General features: G+C 41.4%; 1 protein-coding gene across 1 annotated transcript in view; it reads left to right on the plus strand.

Moving 5' to 3' along the window:
• The window catches only part of arap2 (ArfGAP with RhoGAP domain, ankyrin repeat and PH domain 2), a 349,086-nt gene that overhangs the window by 272,193 nt on the left and 55,933 nt on the right, over positions 1-20,960 (plus strand). Inside the window, 1 exon segment of the mRNA XM_055637821.1 lies at positions 5,364-5,469. Within this exon segment, the coding sequence (XP_055493796.1) occupies positions 5,364-5,469 (106 nt within the window).

Here is a 20,960-nt window from a genome sequence, read left to right on the forward strand (position 1 = left end):
GAAATGCAGAAAATAGTCAAGAGCCGGCGTGCCTGCTGACTCCCATCCCCCCCCGGTCCACCCTCTGGGGGAGACTCGGGGAACCTCTTGTGTCAACTCGCAACGTGAGACTCGGCTTTTAGGTGTTGGTGACCCCATGTTGTTCCTGACCTTGTCCTTTAATTTGCTTTGAGGAAAGGTTTTGGAGGTACTATCAAAGAGGCCTTCGCGAATCAATGCAATGAATTTTGTGGACTGCCACTGTTGCTGGCGACAAGGTTTAATGCAGTATATAGTGCTTTGTCCGGTGTTAACACATTGCCCAGTAAGTTGATGACCTTTTGTTTGTGGTTAAAGCATCCCTCATCCAGGCTTGTGGAACATATTCGGCAAGGTGGCGCAGTAGTAGAGTTGCTGCCTTGCTGCGCCAAAGACCCGGGTTCGATCCTGACTACGGGTGCTGTCTCTATCGAGTTGTTTGTTTTCCCCGTGACCATGTGGGTTTTTCCTGGGTGCTCTCGTTTCCTACAACACTCCAAATAAGTACAGGTTTGGAGTCTAATTAGGCTTTGATTTTTTTTTTTTTTTTAATTTGTAAATTGGCTCTAGTGTGAAGGATAATGCTAGTGTATTGGGATCACTGGTCGTCGCGGACTTGGTTGGCTGAAGGGCCTGTTCCCGTCTATGTATCTCTAAACTAAACTAAAAAAATATATCTGCCTTCACCAAGTAGATGGTGGAGAAGCCACAGAGATTCCAATTAGTTGCTTTCTGCAGTATGTGCAGCTTCATCACTATACTGTAACAACAGTACTTATGTGGATGCTTTAATTCTGATAAGGGGTGTACTCCATAACTGAGGAAGAGTGTGCTGGCTCTGGAGAGAGTCCAGAGGAGGTTTACAAGAATGATTTCAGCAATTAATAGGTTAGCATATGATGAGTGTTTGACAGCACTGGACCTCTGCTTGCTGGAGTTTAGAAGGTTGAGAGGGTAATCTCATTGAAACTTACAGACTAATGAAAGGCATGGATAGAGTGGATGTGGAAATAATGTTTCCACTGGTGGGAGAACCTAGGACCAGAAGCCATAGCCTCATAAAGGGCGCTCTTTTGGATAAGGGGTGAGAAGGAACTTCTTTAGTCAGAGGGTAGTTAATCTGTGGAACTCATTGCTACAGAGGGCTGTGGAGGCAAAGTCATTGGATATTTTAAACGCAGAGATAGACAACTTCTTAATTAGTGTTAAAGAGGGAACTGCAGATGCTGGAGAATCGAAGGTTACACAGAAAAGCTGGGGAAACTCAGCGGGTGCAGCAGCATCTATGGAGCGAAGGAAATAGGCAACGTTTCGGGCCGAAACCCTTCTTCAGACTGATCAGGGGTGGGGGTGGGTGGGGACAAGAAAGGGAAAAGGAGGAGTAGCCGGAAGGCTGGAGGGTGGGAGGAGACAGCAGGGGAGCTGAGGAAGGGGAGGAGACAGCAAGGACTAACAGAATTGGGAGAAGTCGATGTTCATGCCCCCTTAATTAGAATGGGTGTCAAGGGTTATGGGAAGAAGGCAGGAAAATGGGATTAGGAGGCAGAAATCAGCCATGATTGAATGGCGGAGTAGACTCGATGGGCCGAAAGGCCTAAATCTACTCCTATGATGTGTGATTCCTCCCCTTGTCCTGTCCATGACTCATTGATCATAATCCTGTTGAACATCAGGAGGGGATGATTAGATTCTTACTTGTGATTATCATTTCCTCACGCCATTGGTACATATTTTACCCACCATTCATCAGCCCAAACCTGGAGGCAATCCAAGTCTTGTTGGATGGGTGACTGCTTCAGCATCTGAGGAAAGGTAAACATTTGCAGTCATTCTGAGCATCCCACTTCTGATCTTTTGGTAGAGTGAGGTTCTTTGATGAAGTAGATGAAGATACTTGAGTCTAAAACATTGCCCTAGCTTACACCCACTCCAACACATGGCATCATAATCCACAGCGATTTTCTCTTAAACTATGTATTCACCTCAGCCAGTGCACTATTTCCCCCTCTGATAGAATTCTGAACAAAATACAAAGTGCTGGAGGAACTTAGTGGGCCAGGCAGCATCTGTGGGGGGAATGAGCAGGCAGTGTTTTGGGTCAGGGTCCTTCTTCAGACTGATGTAGTGGGGAGAGAGAGTTGGGAAAGAGAGGTTGGGACAGGACAAAAACTGGCCGTTGATAGGTGAATATAGGTGGTGGTGCAGTTTGGATTGGCAGATAGATGGAGTAAGTAGCAAAGTCTGGAATTAAAATGGAGACTAAAGAGTGTTAAATAATGAGGGAAGGGAAGATTGGGAGATATGGGTGCATACCTTGATGATTGGTTGGGGGTGGGGGGGGGGAGAAAGCATTACTTGAAATTTGAGATTTCAGTGTTCATAACATTGAGTTATAAGTCATCTAAATGACATAAAATATTATGTTTTTCCATTTTGCACATGGCCTTACTCAGGCAATGGAGGAGGTCAAGGACAGAAATGTCAGTATGTGTCAGGGAGTTAAAATGACCAGCAACTGGGAGATCCAACATATGTTCAGCCAAAGTTCATCGAAATGGGCATCCAGTCCACGTTTGGTCTCTCCAATGTAAAGGAGGCCACAGAAGGAGCACTAGATAGAATAGCTGAGGTAGATAAGATACATGAACTGCCATTTCATCTGAAAAAGCTGCTAAAATCCCTGGATGGAACTGAGAGGGGAAGTTCAATGGTACTTTATTGTCACATGTACTGAGTTAAAGTGAAATTCATTTGTGTATACAGTTCTGTACAAGTATTACTTTACATAAGCACTTAGATCTTAGATACAGTGCAAGTATATAGCAGTAGTACACTGAGACAGTATGCAGAGTGCCATTTTCATGTCCCAGTTGTTGTAAGTGCATGGTTTCTGGCCTGACCATGAAGGCCTATTGTCCTGCAGGTGTTGCAGGGCCAGACTGGCCAAGTGTAGCAGAGGTGTCCTCCGCTGTTGCAAGCCGTGTCTGGTCCACACGCTTGGCCTCTTGGAGCGGTGCTCATTCCAGCCAAACTCCATGCTATTGCCAGACCTCCAGCGACCCACTCCACCATCGAGGCATTGCACTGCCTCCCACAGTTGAGCTCCTTCCTCTCTGGGTATGCAACCCAGACCTGCTGTCGGGTATGGTCGTAACACGTCGGGGACAACCTTCTGCCATGAACAGGTTCATGTCCATGCTCCTCACGATAGCCGTAACCGAATCCCTGCGCTTCAACCTTCCAGACAGGTCCCCAGTCCGCGGCAGGCGTGCCGGCCAAGCCCAAGGATATGTACAATATCTCTTGCAGTTGCAGGGAAAAGTACCTGGGGAGGGGGCAGTTTGAATGGGAAGGATGAATGAACCAAGGAGTTGTGGATTGAGTGGTCGCTACAAAAGGCGGGCAGCAGTGTGGACAGGAAGATGTGACTGGTGGTGGGATCACCCTGAAGGTGGCGGAATGATGTGTTGTTTGATGATGAAAAAAAAAAAAAAAAATAAATAAAATAAAAATAGCGAGAGTACAGAGGAGATTTACTAGAATGTTGCCTGGGTTTCAGCAACTAAGTTACAGAGAAAGGTTGAACAAGTTAGGGCTTTATTCTTTGGAGGGCAGAAGGTTAAGGGGGGACTTGATAGAGGTTTTTAAAATGATGAGAGGGATAGACAGAGTTGACGTGGAAAAGCTTTTCCCACTGAGAGTAGGGAAGATTCAAACAAGGTGACATGACATGAGAATTAAGGGACTGAAGTTTAGGGGTAGCATGAGGGGGAACTTCTTTACTCAGAGAGTGGTGGCTGTGTGGAATGAGCTTCCAGTGAAGGTGGTGGAGGCAGGTTCGTTTTTATCATTTAAAAATAAATTGGATAGTTATATGGATGGGAAGGTAATGGAGGGTTATGGTCTGAGCGCAGGTATATGGGACTAGGGGAGATTATGTGTTCGGCACGGACTAGAAGGGTCGAGATGGCCTGTTTCCGTGCTGTAATTGTTATATGGTTATATGGTTGTTTCTCCAGCACTCTGTTTTCACCTCTGATGCCTTGTGGCTTTAGTTTTACTAAGGTTGCTTGTTAACTCACTTAGTTGAGTAACAAGAGGAATACACTCATCTTGAACCTAGAATTCTGCAAATATTTCCTTTGGAGCCTGGCAGGACCCAAATGAGCATTGTTGAGCAGCTTATTGATGATTAAGTGCTCCTTTATAGCGCTGTCAAAGATGCCTTCCTTCACTATGGTGATGTAACTGTGATTGGCACGATTGGATGTCTCCTGCTTTCTGTTGATAGGAAAATCCTGGGCAATTTTCCATGTTGTCAAGTAGGTGTCAGTGTTGTAACTGTGCTGAAGCTTGGCTCGAGCCACAGCTCGTTGCGGAGCACAAATACTGTTTCAATTACGTCACGATATACACTAATTAAAGTTCTGCTGATGCAAAGCAGCATTTTTATTCTCAACAAATGTCACACAATTCTGCCAGCACCACAGCTTCTTCTGAATCGAGAAACATCAATGCATATTTTAAGTTTTTCTAAAATTCCGATAAGTCAAGAAACAATGGTGGATTTTTGAACACATAATTTTGCTCTTTTAAATATCAGGCAAAATTGCTTAAACTTTTCTCAAATTTGTATTAAAAATGACCAATAAAGCTTCTATCTTCTACCTTTATCAGTATAATAATGCACCTCTCTCTATCAGATCCTCCACCTATTTTAGCTGTTTTTACTGAAACAATTTTTAATGTATAATTTCAGCCTAAGTATTTAAATTGCATTTTACTTTCAAATCCAAATACGTCATGAATTTATTTTTGCATGGTTCTCATGAATACTTTCAGTATGTAATGTTGTGAAGGGTTGTAATAACGTGCAATATAAACCGCAAACCATAAATCGCAATGAGTTCCATAAATCATAAAGTCCCCAAGTGCAAAGGTATTTCATGTGTGCAAGTGAACTGCCAAATGAATTCACTGAGAGCTGAATTGCATAAAAGTTTTATTTGTTGAGGGGAAAGTGGAAATAAACTCCCTGCAGAATTCTGTAAGCAGAAACGTCCATGCCGTAAAGCACTTATAATCTCATTAAAATGAGACCAGCTGGATCCCTGGAAGAAAATACACAATCTCACCACCTTGCTAACTTGTGTCAGTTGGGACTCCACTCCGTAATGAGTTGTGCTCATGAAGGTGGTGTGTAATTTTACAGCGGGAAGAGGTCACTGCAGTAATCAGCATTGTAATATGTAGTTACTCAGTCCCGTCATTTTGAGTCCATGTGATGTATTGCCTTTTAGCAAACTTCCTACCTGCGCTTAACCCTTGCGATCTTTTGTCACCAGACGTGCAAGATGAAACAGAGCGACTGGAAAAGTACAGGATGTTAATAAAGACACTGCCACGAGTCAACCGGACTACTCTTGCAGCACTGATTGGTCACCTATACAGGTGTGTGACATTAGTATTTATGAAGCATTCAGCAAGAACAATAACTCCTGTTATTATCCATGGTCATGCTTTGCCATATCGTAAATTAATATATACATGGAAAATAACTGTTCATCTGAAAAATAGCAATCAAAAGCACATCTCAATAAAATAATGCAATTGTTATCAAGTGATATCAATTGTAATATCATGTAATTTATAATTTATACAGTTTGTTCAAGTACCAGTCACAATTCTTCAAAGGATAATCTGCAGAACCCGAGGACTTTGTTCTTTATGTAATTTACATGATCTTCACTTATTCGTCATATCACTGGTTGAGTCAAGGCACAGTCTCCACAATTCCTTCATTACTTCAGGGAATGATTTGTCAGGGCAGAAATAGAGAGATGAGATGCAGCAATGAGTGTCCACGAATGAAAAAGCTTCCTGATTGAGTCCAATTCTGACAACTTAGATACAGGCACTACAACAAAGAAGTGCACACCTTGGTCCCAATGTGAAATATCAAATGTTGTTGAAACTATTTGGAGAGGTTTATTCAGTTATATTTTCTTTTGTTTCCCTCTGTTCTCGGGTAATCAAGGCTGGACATAGATTCCTGAATGTTAGAAATCTTTGACACCAAATCCATGTCTGTGCACAGATTATGCAGGTGGATAAGATTTTCATTTCTGCAAACCATCACAATTATAAAGTTATGCTGCACTGAAATGGGTCCTTCAGAACTTATTCATGCTGGCCAAAATGTTTTCCTGAGGCCTGTTGGGTGAAGAAATTACCCTTACCTCTCCCCTGAGTGGACAAACCCTTGTTTGCGACTGTGCTTCTGGTTCAAGACGATGTAGCCAAAGGAAAAGTAAACTCCCCTCATCATTTCTGGACTCTTGAGAATTTTGTTAGCTTTCACTTAGCTTTGTATCACCAACATGTTACACTTGATCCCCTTATCCAAATCATGGATTATGCATGAATTTAGCACAAACTAAGGCTTTAGCGCTAATCTCTGCTGCAACACCACCACCCTCTCACTCCACGACCACCTTCAACACCTCGATGGTCACAATCAATCTGAAAAGGACTGATTTTTTTTCTAAAGATAGACACATAGTGGTGGCGTAACTCAGCGGGTCAGGTGGCTTGATGGACTCAATGTGTTTTTCTACTTTGTTTTCTCTGCTGCCAATCTATTCCTTTGCCTAATCTTCGAGTTAAAACTGACAAAGTTCCAACCGGTTTGTTAAACAGAATTTTTCTGGACTCTGCCCAGATCACATAGATTAAAGCAGTTTTCCAACTAATGATGTCAGCTAACTAGTTGTAGTTACCAGTTTTCACTCTTGTTCCTTGGCCTGATCCCACCCCAGCGGTATGAACATAGACTTCTCTAACTTCAGGCAGCCCTTGCTTTCTCTCTCCATCCCCTTCCCAGTTCTCACATTAGTCTTACTGTCTCCGACTACATTCTACCATTGTCCCGCCCCCTCTCCTGACATCAGTCTGAAGAAGGGTCTTGACCCGAAACGTCACCCATTCCTTCTCTCCAGAGATGCTGCCTCACCTGTTGAGTTACTCCAGTATTTTGTGTTTCCCTATGAGAACAATTGTTGATTCTGCATGCATTTTAGGTGATATTCTTCCATGTTCCTAATTGCCAGTTATCAGGTCCAGGCAATTTATCACATTTCTATCCCATTCAGCGCATTGTGCACGATACCTGTTGGCAAATTCCCAGCCTCTCTTTACATAAGCCAATATAACACATAAGTAATTCACGGAAGCTCCTTTTCTGCAGACTTTTCACACCATCATTGATGATCTGATTAGGGTGGCGCAGCTGTTAGAGCTGCTACCTCACAGCACCAGATATCCAAGTTTGATCCTGACCTTGGATGCTCCCTCTGTGGAGTTTGCATGTTCTCCCTGTGGCAACAGGTGGAATGGTTTATTCCCACATCCCAAGGACGTGCGGGTTTGTAGATTAATTGCCCCCTATAAATTGTTTTTAGTGTGTAAAGGTTGGCATGGACCCGGTTGGCTGAAGGGCATGTTTCCATGATGCATCTTTACACTGAATATTAAAACTGAACCTGGATATATCGAATGCTGGCCTATTGATCAGCCTACAGTGCCTCAAGACCATTTGCAGCGTGGAAGTCCATTACGATATGATGGGACTTTATTTATCCCAGGAGGGAAATTTGTTGCGTGCTTTCCAGTCAATGAAAAGATTACACATGATTACAATCAAGCAGTCCATAGTTTAGAGATACAGGATACAGGCTATAACATTAGTGCAAGATTAAAGTCTGATTAGAGACAGTTCGAAGGTCTCTAATAATATCAATAGGAGGTTAGGATCACTCTCTAACTGGTGACAGGACAGTTCAGTTGCCTGATAACAGCTTGGAAGAAACTGTACCTGAATCTGGAGGTGTGCGTTTTTAAACTTCTGTACCTCTTGCCTGATAGGAGAGGGGGGAAGGAGCGACCAGGGTGAGACTGGTCATTGCTGAGGCATCCTGAAGTGTAGATGGAGTCAATGAAAGGGAGCTTGGTTTGCATGATGGTCTGGGCTATGTCTGCTACTCTCTGCAATTTCTTGCAGTCTTAGATGGACCTGTTTTCAAAAAATGCTGTGATGCATCCCAATAAAATATTTTCTTTGGCAGTCCAGTGCCCACCCACACCCCAGATTGCCAAATCTCTCTTTGTGCCCTGAGTTACATATTTTCCCCATCCTCTTTGGACAATTGATTTATCTACAAGCCCACTCAATGAGTAGTAATCTGAATTGCAATCAGGGTTAAAGATACGTGTTGACATTTGAAAATTCTTCTCTAATTTACAATCATTGATACAATCTCTGCAGGTATTAATACAAGGAGGAGGAAATTCAATAATTCATGTGAAGGTTGTTTTAAATTTGTATCTAAACTTTACCTCTTCATCCACTGTTTGCTGATGTCACACTGCCTTCTCAAATCAAGAATGAAAAGAAGCTCAGGCCACACTCTTTGGCCTGTGAGGGGGAAAATATTTAATAGGAATCTGAGGGGTAACTTTTTCACAAAAAGGATAATAATAATAATAAATTTTATTTAATGGGCGCCTTTCAGACATCTCAAGGACACCTTACATAGATTAATCGGAATAAAAACATATAGTCGGAATAAAATAAGTAATAAAGACAACACAGAGACACAAATTAAAAACAGAATTCAATCCAAAAGCAAAAAATCAAAACCACAAAGGATGGTGGGTGTATGGAACAAGCTACCAAAGGAGGTAGTTGAGGCAGGAACTATCCCAACATTTGAGAAACAGTTAGACAGGTACAGTGCCCTCCATAATGTTTGGGACAAATACCCATAATTTATTTATTTGCCTTTGTACTCCACAATTTTTTAGATTTATAATAGGAAAAAAAATCACATGCTGCTCAAGTGCACATTCTCAGATTTTAATAAAAGCCATTTTTACACATTTTGGTTTCACCATGTAGAAAATACATCTGTATTTATCCATAGTTCCCCCTCCCCCCCCCCCATTTTCAGGGCACCATAATGTTTGGGATACAGCAATGTCATGTATATGGAAGTAGTCATGTTTAGTATTTTGTTGCATATCCTTTGCATGTAATGACTGCTTGAAGTCTGTGATTCATGGACATCACCAGTTGCTGGGTGTCTTCTCTGATGATGCTCTGCCAGGCCTGTATTGTAGCCATCTTTAGCTTATGCTTGTTTTGGGGGCTAGTCCCCTTCATTTTTATTTTCAGCATATAAAAGGCAAACTCAATTGGGTTCAGATCCGGTGATTGACTTGGCCACTCAAGAATTGTCTATTTTTTAACTTTGAAAAACATCGTAGTTGCTTTAGCAGTATGTCTGGGATCATTTGCCTTGTTCTAGAACGAACCGCAGGCCAATGAGTTTTGAGGCATTTGTTTGAAGTTGAGCAGATAGATGTGTCTACACACTTCAGAATTCATTATGCTACTACCATCAGCAGTTGTATCATCAATGAAGATAAGTGAGTCAGTTCTTTCAACAGCCATACATGTCCAAGCCATAACGCCCCCACCACCGTGTTTCACAGATGAGGTGGTATGCTTTGGATCTTGGGCAGTTCCTGATCTCCTCCATACTTTTGCTCTTGCCATCACTCCGATATAAGTTAATCTTCGTCTCATCTGTCCACAGATCCACTTTTTCCAGAACAGTATTTAAGTACTTCTTGGTCAATTGTAACCTGGCTCATTTTACCTAAAATGTTTGCAGCTAACCAGTGGTTTGCATTTGCAGTGTAGCCTCTGTATTTCTATTCATGAAGTATTCTGCTGACAGTGGTCATTGACAAATCCACACCTGACTCCTCAAGAATGTTTCTGATCTGTCGGACGGGTGTTTAGGGATTTTTCTTTATTATAGAGATAATTTTTCTGTCATCAGCAGTGGAGGTCTTCCTTGGCCTGCCAGTCTCTTTGTGATTAGTAAGCTCACCAGTGCTCTCTTTCTTCTTAATGATGTTCCAAACAGTTTTTTTAGTAAGCCTAAGTTTTGGCTCTAACAATTGTATTCTTGTTTCTCAGTCTCATAATCGCTTCTTTGACTTTCATTGGCACAATTTTGGACCTCATGTTAATAAACAGCAATAAAAGTTTCCAAAGGTGATGGAAAACTGAAGGAAAGACTGGGTGCTGTGAGCTCTTTCATACCAGCATTAAGGAGGCAATTAAACACACCTGAGCAATTACAAACACCCATGAAACCATGTGTCCCAAACATTATGGAGCCCCGAAATGGGGGGACTATGTATAAACACAGCTGTAATTTCTACATGGTGAAAACAAAATCTATTAAAAAAAAATACCCCTTAATAAAATCTGACAATGTGCACTTGAACCACATGTGATTTTTTATAGAAACATAGAAAATAAGTTTAGGAGGAGGCCATTTGGCCCTATGAGCCAGCACCACCATTCATTGTGATCATGGCTGATGGTCTCCAATCAATAACTCGTGCCTGCCTTCTCCCCATATCCCTTGATTCCACCAGCCCCTAGAGCTCTATCTAATTCTCTCTAAAATCCATCCAGTGATTTGGCCTCCGCTGCCCTCTATGGCAGGGAATTCCACAATTTCACAATTCTCCAGGTGAAAACATATTTTCTCACCTCGGTCCTAAATGACCTCCCCTTTATTCTAAGACTGTGGCCCCTGGTACCGGACTCGCCCAACATTGGGAACATTTTTCCTGCATCTCGCCTGTCCAGTCCTTTTATAATTTTATGTTTCTATACGATCTCCCTCATCCTTCTAAACTCCAGTGAATACAAGCCTAGTCTTTTCAATCTTTGCTCATATGAAAGTCCCGCCATCCCAGGTATCAACCTCGTTAACCTATGCTGCACTGCCTCAATCACAAGGATGTTATTCCTCAAATTAGGAGAACAAAACTGTACACAATACTCCAGATGTGGTCTCACCAGAGCCCTATACAACTGCAGAAGAACCGCTCTACTCCTATACTGAAATCCTTTTGTTATGAAGGCCATCATTCCATTAGCTTTCTTCACTGCCTGCTGTACCTGCACGCCAACTTTCAGTGACCGGTGTACAAGAACACCCAGGTCTTGTTGTATCTCCCCCTTACCTAACTTAATCCCATTGACATAATCTGCCCCCTTGTTATTGCCACCAAAAGTGGATAACCTCACATTTATCTATATTATACTGCATCTGCCACGCATCTGCCCACTCCCTCAACCTGTCCAGGTCACCCTGCAACCTCCTGACATCCTCTTCACAGTTCACACTGCCACCCAGATTTGTGTCATCCGCAAACTTGCTAGTGTTGCTCCTAATTCCCTCTTGCAAATCATTAATATATATGGTGAACAGTTGCGGCCCCAACACTGAGCCTTGCGGCACTCCATTCGCCACTGTCTGCCATTCTGAAAAGGACCCGTTCACTCCTACTCTTTGTTTCCTGCCTGCCAACCAATTTTCTATCCTTGTCAACACCCTACCCCCTGTACCATGTGCTCTAATTTTAGTCACCAGTCTCCCGTGCGGGACATTATCAAAGGCTTTCTGAAAGTCTGGTTACACTACATCCACTGGCTCCCCTTCATCCAATTTACTTGTCACATCCTCAAAAAATTCCAGAAGGTTAGTCAAGCATGATTTTCCTTTCATAAATGCATGCTGACTTAGACTAATCCTTTTACTGCTTTCCAAATGTCCTATTATTACCTCTTTAATAATTGACTCCAGCATCTTTCCCACCACCGAAGTCAGGCTAACTGGTCTGTAATTCCCCGTTTTTTCTCTCGCTCCTTTCTTGAAAAGTGGTATAACATTAGCTATCCTCCAATCCACAGGAAGTGATCCTGAATCTATTGAACATTGGAAAAATATCACCAATGCGTCCACTATTTCTAGAGCCACTTCCCTGAGGATCCTTGGATGCAGACCATCAGGCCCAGGGGATTTATCATCCTTCAGTTCCATTAGCCTACCCAATACTATTTCTCGCCTAATGAAAATTTCTTTCAGTTCCTCTACCCCCTTAGATCCTCTGTCCTCCAGTACTTCTGGGAAATTGTTCGTGCCTTCTTTAGTGAATACAGATCCAAAGTACCTGTTCAACTCTTCTGCCATTTCCTTGTTCCCCATAATAATTTCACCCATGTCTGCCTTCAAGGGACCCACATTTGACTGCTATTCTTTTTCTCTTAACATATCTAAAGAAACTTTTACTGTCTTTCTTTATATTCCTGGCCAGCTTCCCCTCGTACTTCATCTTTTCAGCCCGTATTGCCCGTTTTGTTTCCTTCTGTCATCCTATGAAAGTTTCCCAATCCACTGGCCTCCGGCTACTCTTTGCTGTGTTATACATCTTTTCTTTTAGTTTTATTCTCTCCCTAACTTCTCTTGTCAGCCATGGTTGCCTCCTACTCCCCTTAGAATCTTTCTTCCTTTTTGGAATGAAATGATCCTGTGACCTCCGGGTTATGCCCAGAAATTCCTGCCATTGCTGTTCCACCGTCATTCCTGCCAGGATCCCTTTCCAGTCTACCTTGGCCAGCTCCTCTCTCATGCCTTCATAGTCCTCTTTGTACACTGACACTTCCGATTTAACCTTCTCCTTCTCAAATTGCAGATTAAAACTAATCATATTATGATCACTACATCCAAGCGTTTTCTTTACCTCGAGTTCTCTTATCAAATCTGATTCATTGGACAACACTAAATCCAGAATTGCCTTTTCTCTGGTCGGCTTCATTACAAGTTGCTCTAAGAATCCAAGAGGACGAAATAATTTCAATGAAAGAGGATGTAAGAATTTATTTATTTTAGAAGGCAGGTACGGGATACTGAGTTGGATGATCAGCCATGATCATATTGAATGGCGGTGCAGGCTCGAAGGGCCGAATGGCCTACTCCTGCACCTAATTTCTATGTTTCTATTTTACAAATCTCAAATTGTGGAGTAGTACAATTTGTGGAGGCAAATAAATAAATGATGGGCCTTTGTCCCAAACATTATGGAGGGCACTGAACATGGAGAGGACAGGTTTAGAGGGACATGGACAAAACACGTTGGCCGGTGTAGGCAAGTTGGGCCAAAGGGCCTGTTTCCACATTGTATCACTCTATGACTTCCTCCAAATGTGCCAAACTAACTTAATCCAACCTACTGAAGGCACTTATATCGTGATGTTAACTGAATAGAAATTCAAAATCTGCAGTTTGACCAGAGCTTTGTGTTGATTATGTTGTGTTGTGGATAATGATTATCCTTATTTCTAAAATTCATGACATCTATTATACAACGGATAATCTGTTTTACTGCACAGTTTGTCAGCAATTATCATCTAATAGAATGATCGCATTGAGATCTTAGGTTATTGTAAATTCCTTATGTTATTTTGCTGCTGATTTATATTTCTTGAAGAACTTTATTTACTTGCATGCTTTGTGAATAATTGATAAACTAAGTAAAAGTAATCATCCTCTGTATTCTCGTGAAACAGATCTTCCTTTTCTCCATATTTCACATTACATATATTATTACCCAAAAGGAAACATTAGATTAGTATAATATACCAGAAACTACAAGCACTCCAACTGTGAAAATACCCTATAAATGTTCTAGTTTCTTAATTAATATTCGGAACAATGTTTTTTTTCATTTTGGAAAATAATTACCCAATTTGTTCCATGAATATAAAAGGAAAGATCTACATTCTTGAAAAAAGAAAACCCTGAAGTTGCTGATTTGGTGATATTAGAACTTCATAAGTTCATGTTCATATTTGTACTTCCTCCCTGTGCAGTTAATGTAACTTACCTTTTGATGCAAAAGGGCTACGGAACCAACCAAAATTTACTATAAGAAGTACTGGAGCTGACTTCTGTCTCTTTTTCTCTCACTTAACTAGTGTGGTATTTCATTTTGCATAATTCAAACTTCCAATCTAATAGGGCAGGGGGATGGGAACCAATGCAAGGAGACAGAGGGCCATAAAAGGAGAAGGGAGATGAGAAAAACAAACCTGACAGCTTTGTGCCTTAATGCGAGGAGTATTCGTAATAAGGTGAATGAATTGAATGTGCAGTTAGTAGTTAAGTAATATGATATATTTGGAGTTACAGAGACATGGCTCCAGGATGACCAAGGCTGTGAGCTAAACATGCAGAGGTATTCGATATTCAGGAAGGATAGACAGAAAGGAAGAGAAGGTGGGGTGGCAATGCTGGTAAAAGAGGAGATTAATGCAATAGCAAGGAGAGACATTAGCTTGGATGCTGTAGAATCGGTATGGGTACAACTGCAAAATAACCAAGGGCAGAAAACACTTGTTGAAGTTGTGTCAAGACCACCAAACAACAGTTAGGAGATTAGGGATAGCATCAAGTAGGAAATTAGGGATGCGTGTAGCAAAGGTACAGCAGTTATCATGGGTGACTTTAATTAATCTACATATAGATTGGGCCAACAAAATTGGTAGCAGCGCTGAGGAGGAGGATTTCCTGAAAAGTATACGGGATGGTGTTTTAAACCAATATGCAGAAGAACCGACTAGAGGACAAGCCATCCTAGACTGGGTATTGTGTAATAAGGAAGGATTAGTTAGCGATCTTGTTGTGCAAAGCCCATTGGGCAACAGTGACAATAATATGGTGGAATTCAGCTTTAGGATGGAAAGTGACACGGTTAAGTCTGAGACTAGGGTCCTGAATTTAAAGAAAGGAGACTTTGAAGGTATGAGATGGGAATTGGCTAGGATAGACTGGCAAATTATACTTAAAGGGTTGATGGTGGATATGCAATGGCAAAGATTTAAAGACTGCATGAATTAAATCCAAAAATTGTTCATCCCCGTCTGGCGAAAAAATAAAACGGGGAAGGCGGCTCAACCGTGGTTAATGAGGGAGATCAAGGATAGTGCTAAATCCAAGGAAAAGGAGGACTGGGAGAAATTTAGAACAGAGGAGGATAAAGGGGTTAATTAAGAGGGAGTACAAAGAGAATGAAAGAAAGTTTGGGGGAAATATAACAACTGACTCTAAAAGCTTTTTTAGATATGTAAAAAGGAAAAGATTAGTGAAGACAAATGTAGGTCACTTACAATCAGAGACAGGTGAATTTATAATGGGATACAAAGAAATGGCAGAACAGTTAAACAAATATTTTGGTTCCGTCTTGGCTAAGGAATGCACAAACAATCACCCAGAAATACTACCGAGGATCTAGTGGGAGGGAGGAACTGAAGGGAATCCACATTAGTCAGGAAATAGAATAGAATAGAATAGAATAGTTTCTTTATTGTCATTGTAACAAGAACCATGTACAACGAAATTTAAAATGTCAGCCAGTCAGTGCAGCATTCAAACATTTCTAAAAGCTAACGATACATACAAGGTAAAATATTAAAGATAAACAACTAAATAAATATCACGGACAAAGCACGCATACACACCCAACCCTCCATCCTTCTGTCGATTCCACAGTTACCACAGTCCCTTAGTCTGTATCGCCCCTGCGTTCCTTGGCGGCTACATTTAGTGCTTTTATAGCAGTGGGGTAAAAACTGTTTTTTAGTCTATTTGTCCTTGTCCTTGTAGATCTGTACCGTCTGCCTGACGGCAACAGTTCAAACAGGGAGTGTCCGGGGTGGGAAATGTCCTTTATGATATTCTGGGATTTGTGTTATGTGTGTTGTTAGGTTAACCGTTGGGACTGAAGGCCGATAAATCCCCAGGGCCTGATGGTTTGCATCCTAGAGTACTCAAGCCCTAGAAATCTTGGATGCATTGGTGATAATTTTCCAATGTTCTTTTGACTATGGATCAGTTCCCATGGACTGGAGGGTAGCCAATGTAACCCCACTTTTTAAGAAATGAGGGAGAGAGAAAACGGAATTATAGACCAGTTAAGCTTCCATCGGTAGTGGGGAAGATGCTTTAGTCGATTGTTAAAGTTGTTATAGCAGTGCATTTGGAAAGCAGTGACAGGATCAGTCTAAGTTAGCATGGATTTATGAAGGGGAAATTATACTTGACTAATCTTCTGGAATCTTTTGAGGGTGTAACAAGTAGAATGGATAAGAGAGAGCCAGTGGATGTGGTGTATCTGGACTTTCAAACAGCCTTTGATAAGGTCCCACACAAGGATTACTGTGCAAAATTAGAGCACATGGTATTGGGGGTAGGGTATTGACATGGATAGAGAACTAGTTGGCAGACAGGAAGCAAAGAATAGGAATTAACGGGTCCTATTCATAATGGCAGGCAGTGACTAGTGGGGTGACAAAGCTCAGTGATGGGACCCCAGTTGTTTACAATGTATATTAACAATTTAGACGAGGGAATTTAATGTGACATCTCCAAGTTGTGGCAGTGTGAGCTGCGGTGAGGATGCTATGAGGCTGCAGGGTGATTTGGATAGGTTGGGAGAGTGGACAGATGCATGGCAGATGCAGTATAATGTGGATAAATGTGAGATTATCCACTTTGGTGGAAAGAACATGAAGGCAGATTATTATCTGCATGATGTCAGATTAGGAAAGGGGGATGTGCAAGGAGACCTGGGTGTGCTTGTACATCAGTCACTGAAAGTAAGCATGCAGGTACAGCAGGCAATGAAGGAAGGTAATGGCATATAGGCCATTGTGAGATGATTTGAGTTTAGGAGCAAGGAGGTCCTACTGCAGTTGTACAGGGCCCTGGTAGACCACACCTGGAGTATTCGGTGCAATTTTGGTCTCCTAATTTGAGGAAGGACATATTGAGGGAATGCAGCGTAGGTTCAGCAGGTTGATTCCCGGGATGGTGGGACTGCCACATGATGAAAGAATGGGTCGACTGGGCTTGTATTTACTGGAATTTAGAAGGATGAGCGGGAATCTTATAGAAGCATATAAACTTCTTAAAAGATTGGACTAGTTGCAGGAAAAAAATGTTCCCGATGTTGGGGGCGAGCAGAAACAGGGGTCACAGTTTAAGAATAAGGGGTAGGCCATTTAGGACTGAGATGAGAAAATACTTCATCACCCAGAGAGTTGTGAATCTCTGGGTGAAGAATTGAATTACTAATCTAAAAAGCTATTTTCTGATTACAAAACTATAAATTGCTGCTAAATTATTACAAGCTCTAGCAGCTCCAAATATAAGAATTGAGAGCCTTCATCTAACAGCATTGGGCCTCATATTTGAATATTTAGTTATACAATCCTGTCCATGTTTGGGTGTGAGAGGAAAATAACTAAAGCTCTGAAGGTGGATTAATCACCTGAACCTGATAGACTACACCCCAGGGCTCTGAACGAGGTAGCATTAGAGATTGCGGAAGTATTAGTGGTGATCTTTCAAGAATCACTAAAGTCAGGAATGGTCCCAGAGGATTGGAAAATTGCAAATGTTATTCCACTCTTCAAGAAGGGAAAGAGCAAAAGAGGGGATCCTATATGCCGGTCAGCCTGACATCAGTGGATGGTAAGATTTTAGTGTCCATTATTCTTCAGGTTTCCAGATGACTGCAAGTCCATGAACTCATAAGAAGCTCCTCTATTCTCAGCAAGGCAGCCCACTTGATTGCTACCCTATTTTTGATATTAAACATTCCTTCCTTCCACCTTCCACCACCACCATGCAGTGAGCACCATCTATAATTACTGCAGTTACTGGGTAGACTTGGCTTGTACTCGCTAAAATTTAGAAGATTGAGGGGGGATCTTATAGAAACTTACAATATTCTTAAGGGGTTGGACAGGCTAGATGTAGGAAGATTGTTCCCGATGTTGGGGAAGTCCAGAACAAGGGGTCACAGTTTAAGGATAAGGGGGAAATCTTTTAGGACCGAGATGAGAAAAACATTTTTCACACAGAGAGTGGTGAATCTCTGGAGTTCTCTGCCACAGAAAATAGTTGAGGCCAGTTAATTGGCTATATTTAAGAGGTAGTTAGATGTGGCCCTTGTGGCTAAAGGAATCAGGGGGTATGGAGAGAAGGCAGGTACAGGATACTGAGTTGGATGATCAGCCATGATCATATTGAATGGCGGTGCTGGCTCGAAGGGCCAAATGGCCTACTCCTGCACCTATTTTCTATGTTTCTATGTTTCTACTTACCCAGTCTATTCGCCAGCACTTTCCAAGCCAGCAATCTCTACCAGCAAGAAGGACAATGGATCCAGGTGCAAGGGGGACTCCAGCACCCTCAGGTTCCCATCCAAACTTACTTGGAAATGTATTGCCATTCCTTCATAACCGTTAGGTTTAAATCCCAGCCTGGCAGTACTCTTGGAGTACCATCAGCAGAAGGATAGCAGCGCTTCATGGAAAATTTGGGATGGGCTAAACATGAAGAATAAATAGACCACTAGCTATGAAATACCATAATTGGGAAAATGTGCTCTATGTAGTTATTCCTTCAATCCAGAATGTATATTGCTTTGGAAGAAAATCATTAATTAAAATAAAAAAATCTATACATTGTTGTGCTATAAATAGATCACTGCTAGGACAGAAGTATGGTAGCTTTTCCTCTGAAAAATAAAACAGACTATTTTATGCTAATAACTACAGGCATTGCTTTTTTTAGTACTTTTATGTTATTCCATTGACATCATTCCATGTCACTGATAACAAATTAAAATGGAGAACAAACTTTAGTTCATCTCTTGCTCCACGACCCAAGCTATAAATCCCACAACACTATCACAAAGCTATACAGTGCTTTTCATGTTGAGGTGCTTCCCTGGCCAAACAATATTTAGTTTTGGAATTTGAGCTTTATGATCTCCTGCCTTGACAGGGTGAAAATTAATAAATATAAAGTGTAGCAGGGGGTGGATTGCTGATTTGCCAACAATTAACCCTTTCTACAACCGCACCTTATCCCTGCCAGTCTCCGGTTTCTATCATGTACCCTATCCTATAGAAAATCAATTAATGTTTTTTTAATAAAGCAAAGTGGCATGTGGTACATAAGACATGGAAGTATGTGCGTGTTTGTAGTGTGATGTAAAGTCAACTAATTGCACTGATGTTAGTTGTATTCTACGCGTTGAGGGGGCATAAACAGTGCAGTGAATCTTTCAGGCTCCAAATGATTCATTCGAATAAATCCTTGAAATTCCTGTCAGTTTCCCCAAAATAGCAGGTGGGTACAAATTCAATTCACCCATCACATCAAATTGTTAATCAACTTCCAAAAATTGTCCCATGAGTAGTTTTTTTTTACTGATCCAATCTGTTCACTGCAAACAGAAAAAATATTGTAATGTGGCAACAGGGATTGGATGAAACAGAGGGCTGGTAAAATCTATCTCATGAAATTGAAGCTGAATGCATCCATTACGGCTGGGAGTTGTCTGCTTTCAATTAGCATGAACATCTTAAATATTATTAATATTGATTTGTTTCACTGTTAAACAAATATTAATTTTGGAGTGGAATCCCTTGGAGATTTCTAGGACACCTGATTCGGAAAATACATTTACTTTGCTTGGAACACTGAGTGCTGGAATCAGCATTTTGTGGTCTATGCAAGTTTCCAGCATCTGCAGATCCCTGTGTCCACATTTACTTTTCTGCTCGAGGGTGAAATCTAAAATGGTTGTTCAGTACATTTTGGGACCAATAAATGGGAAGCTTCTGGATGTATTTGGCTCATTAATTTGTTGTCCTTTTAATGGTTGATGTTGGGACTGAATGCAAAATGGACAGAATTTCCTTCCGCAAAAGTGATAGAATTCACATTAAACATAAAAATTCAGATAAGGCTTGAAGAATGTGAAATGATAATAATGTAGGAACATGCACATTTCTTTTTTATACATTTTTCTGGAGAAAACACAGGGCACTTAACCCTTTTTTTCAATCCGATCTAAATATGAGAGTAGATAACATTTAGAAGGTACTTATTTTTAGATTTCAGCCATGATTAAATGGCGTAGTAGACACGATGGGCCGAATGGCCTAATTCTACTCCTATAACGTGTATCAGCGAGCCGCTGTTGTTCATGCACCTGATAATGAGCTCCATAAAAAGTGGCAGCAGAAGAGTAAGGGAAGGGAGACAAAATGAAATTGGGCAAGTACTTGTCAACGGCTGGCTCTTGAAGACCTGTAGGTCCTGGCCAAGCACAAAGTATTCTCATTGTTCGGGCATGCAAACTGAGCTTAAACTGGACCTCTCGGTATACTGGACTCTTAACACTCATTTTTCTACATTCTTCCCTTCTGCAGTAGTGCATCTATTACAAGTCTCGATTCTGGCATGTGTTTAGACATTCAGACAGATGTATATTTCAGCAGCTACACGGACACTGTTTTAGCTGCTGGTTAATATCTGAAGTTCAGGAGAGGTCACTTGCAGCTGTAAAAATCACAAGAAACTTTTCCAGCTTCCAATCCGGTTCTGTAGCTCCTCTCGATTATTAAAGTCTTGCTTCTCTGCAGAACTTGTTTTCTTCTCCCTCGGGTCCACAGGGACGAAGGAATGAGAATATCCAGTTTCTTTGGCAACCCAAAGCTATTACACCTATTGCTATAGTGGAAATTGTAATGATGTTCAATTCCTCCATACAGTTTGTTGGAAGTAACCCGAGGTCACATTATCTGATTTAGTGAAGTCCAACATGTCCCACGTTTTGCTTATTCTCGTTCGACATTTTATCCAGCCTGTCAAAACAGCAGAGGTGATTAAATTCAAGTCTAACCAAATTATAAGACCTGTGCAATGCTGAAATACTCACCCTGATTCCACAGTCTGCACTAGAAGACAGCTGTGGGATTTAATAGGATGCACTCAGTTATTTATTATGATCTCACCACCTTTCTGCTGTTTCCTGATTTTTAACAAACTTCCGCAAGTAGAACGCAAAGGCTGACCTAAAGAAAAAGGTAGTTTTAGCAAAAATAGAGAGGACTCCTATGGGCCAGGAAGCAGCCACTTCTAAATATCCTTGACTGA

This window comes from Leucoraja erinacea, chromosome 1 (assembly GCF_028641065.1).
Source record: "Leucoraja erinacea ecotype New England chromosome 1, Leri_hhj_1, whole genome shotgun sequence".
Lineage (NCBI taxonomy): Eukaryota > Metazoa > Chordata > Chondrichthyes > Rajiformes > Rajidae > Leucoraja > Leucoraja erinaceus.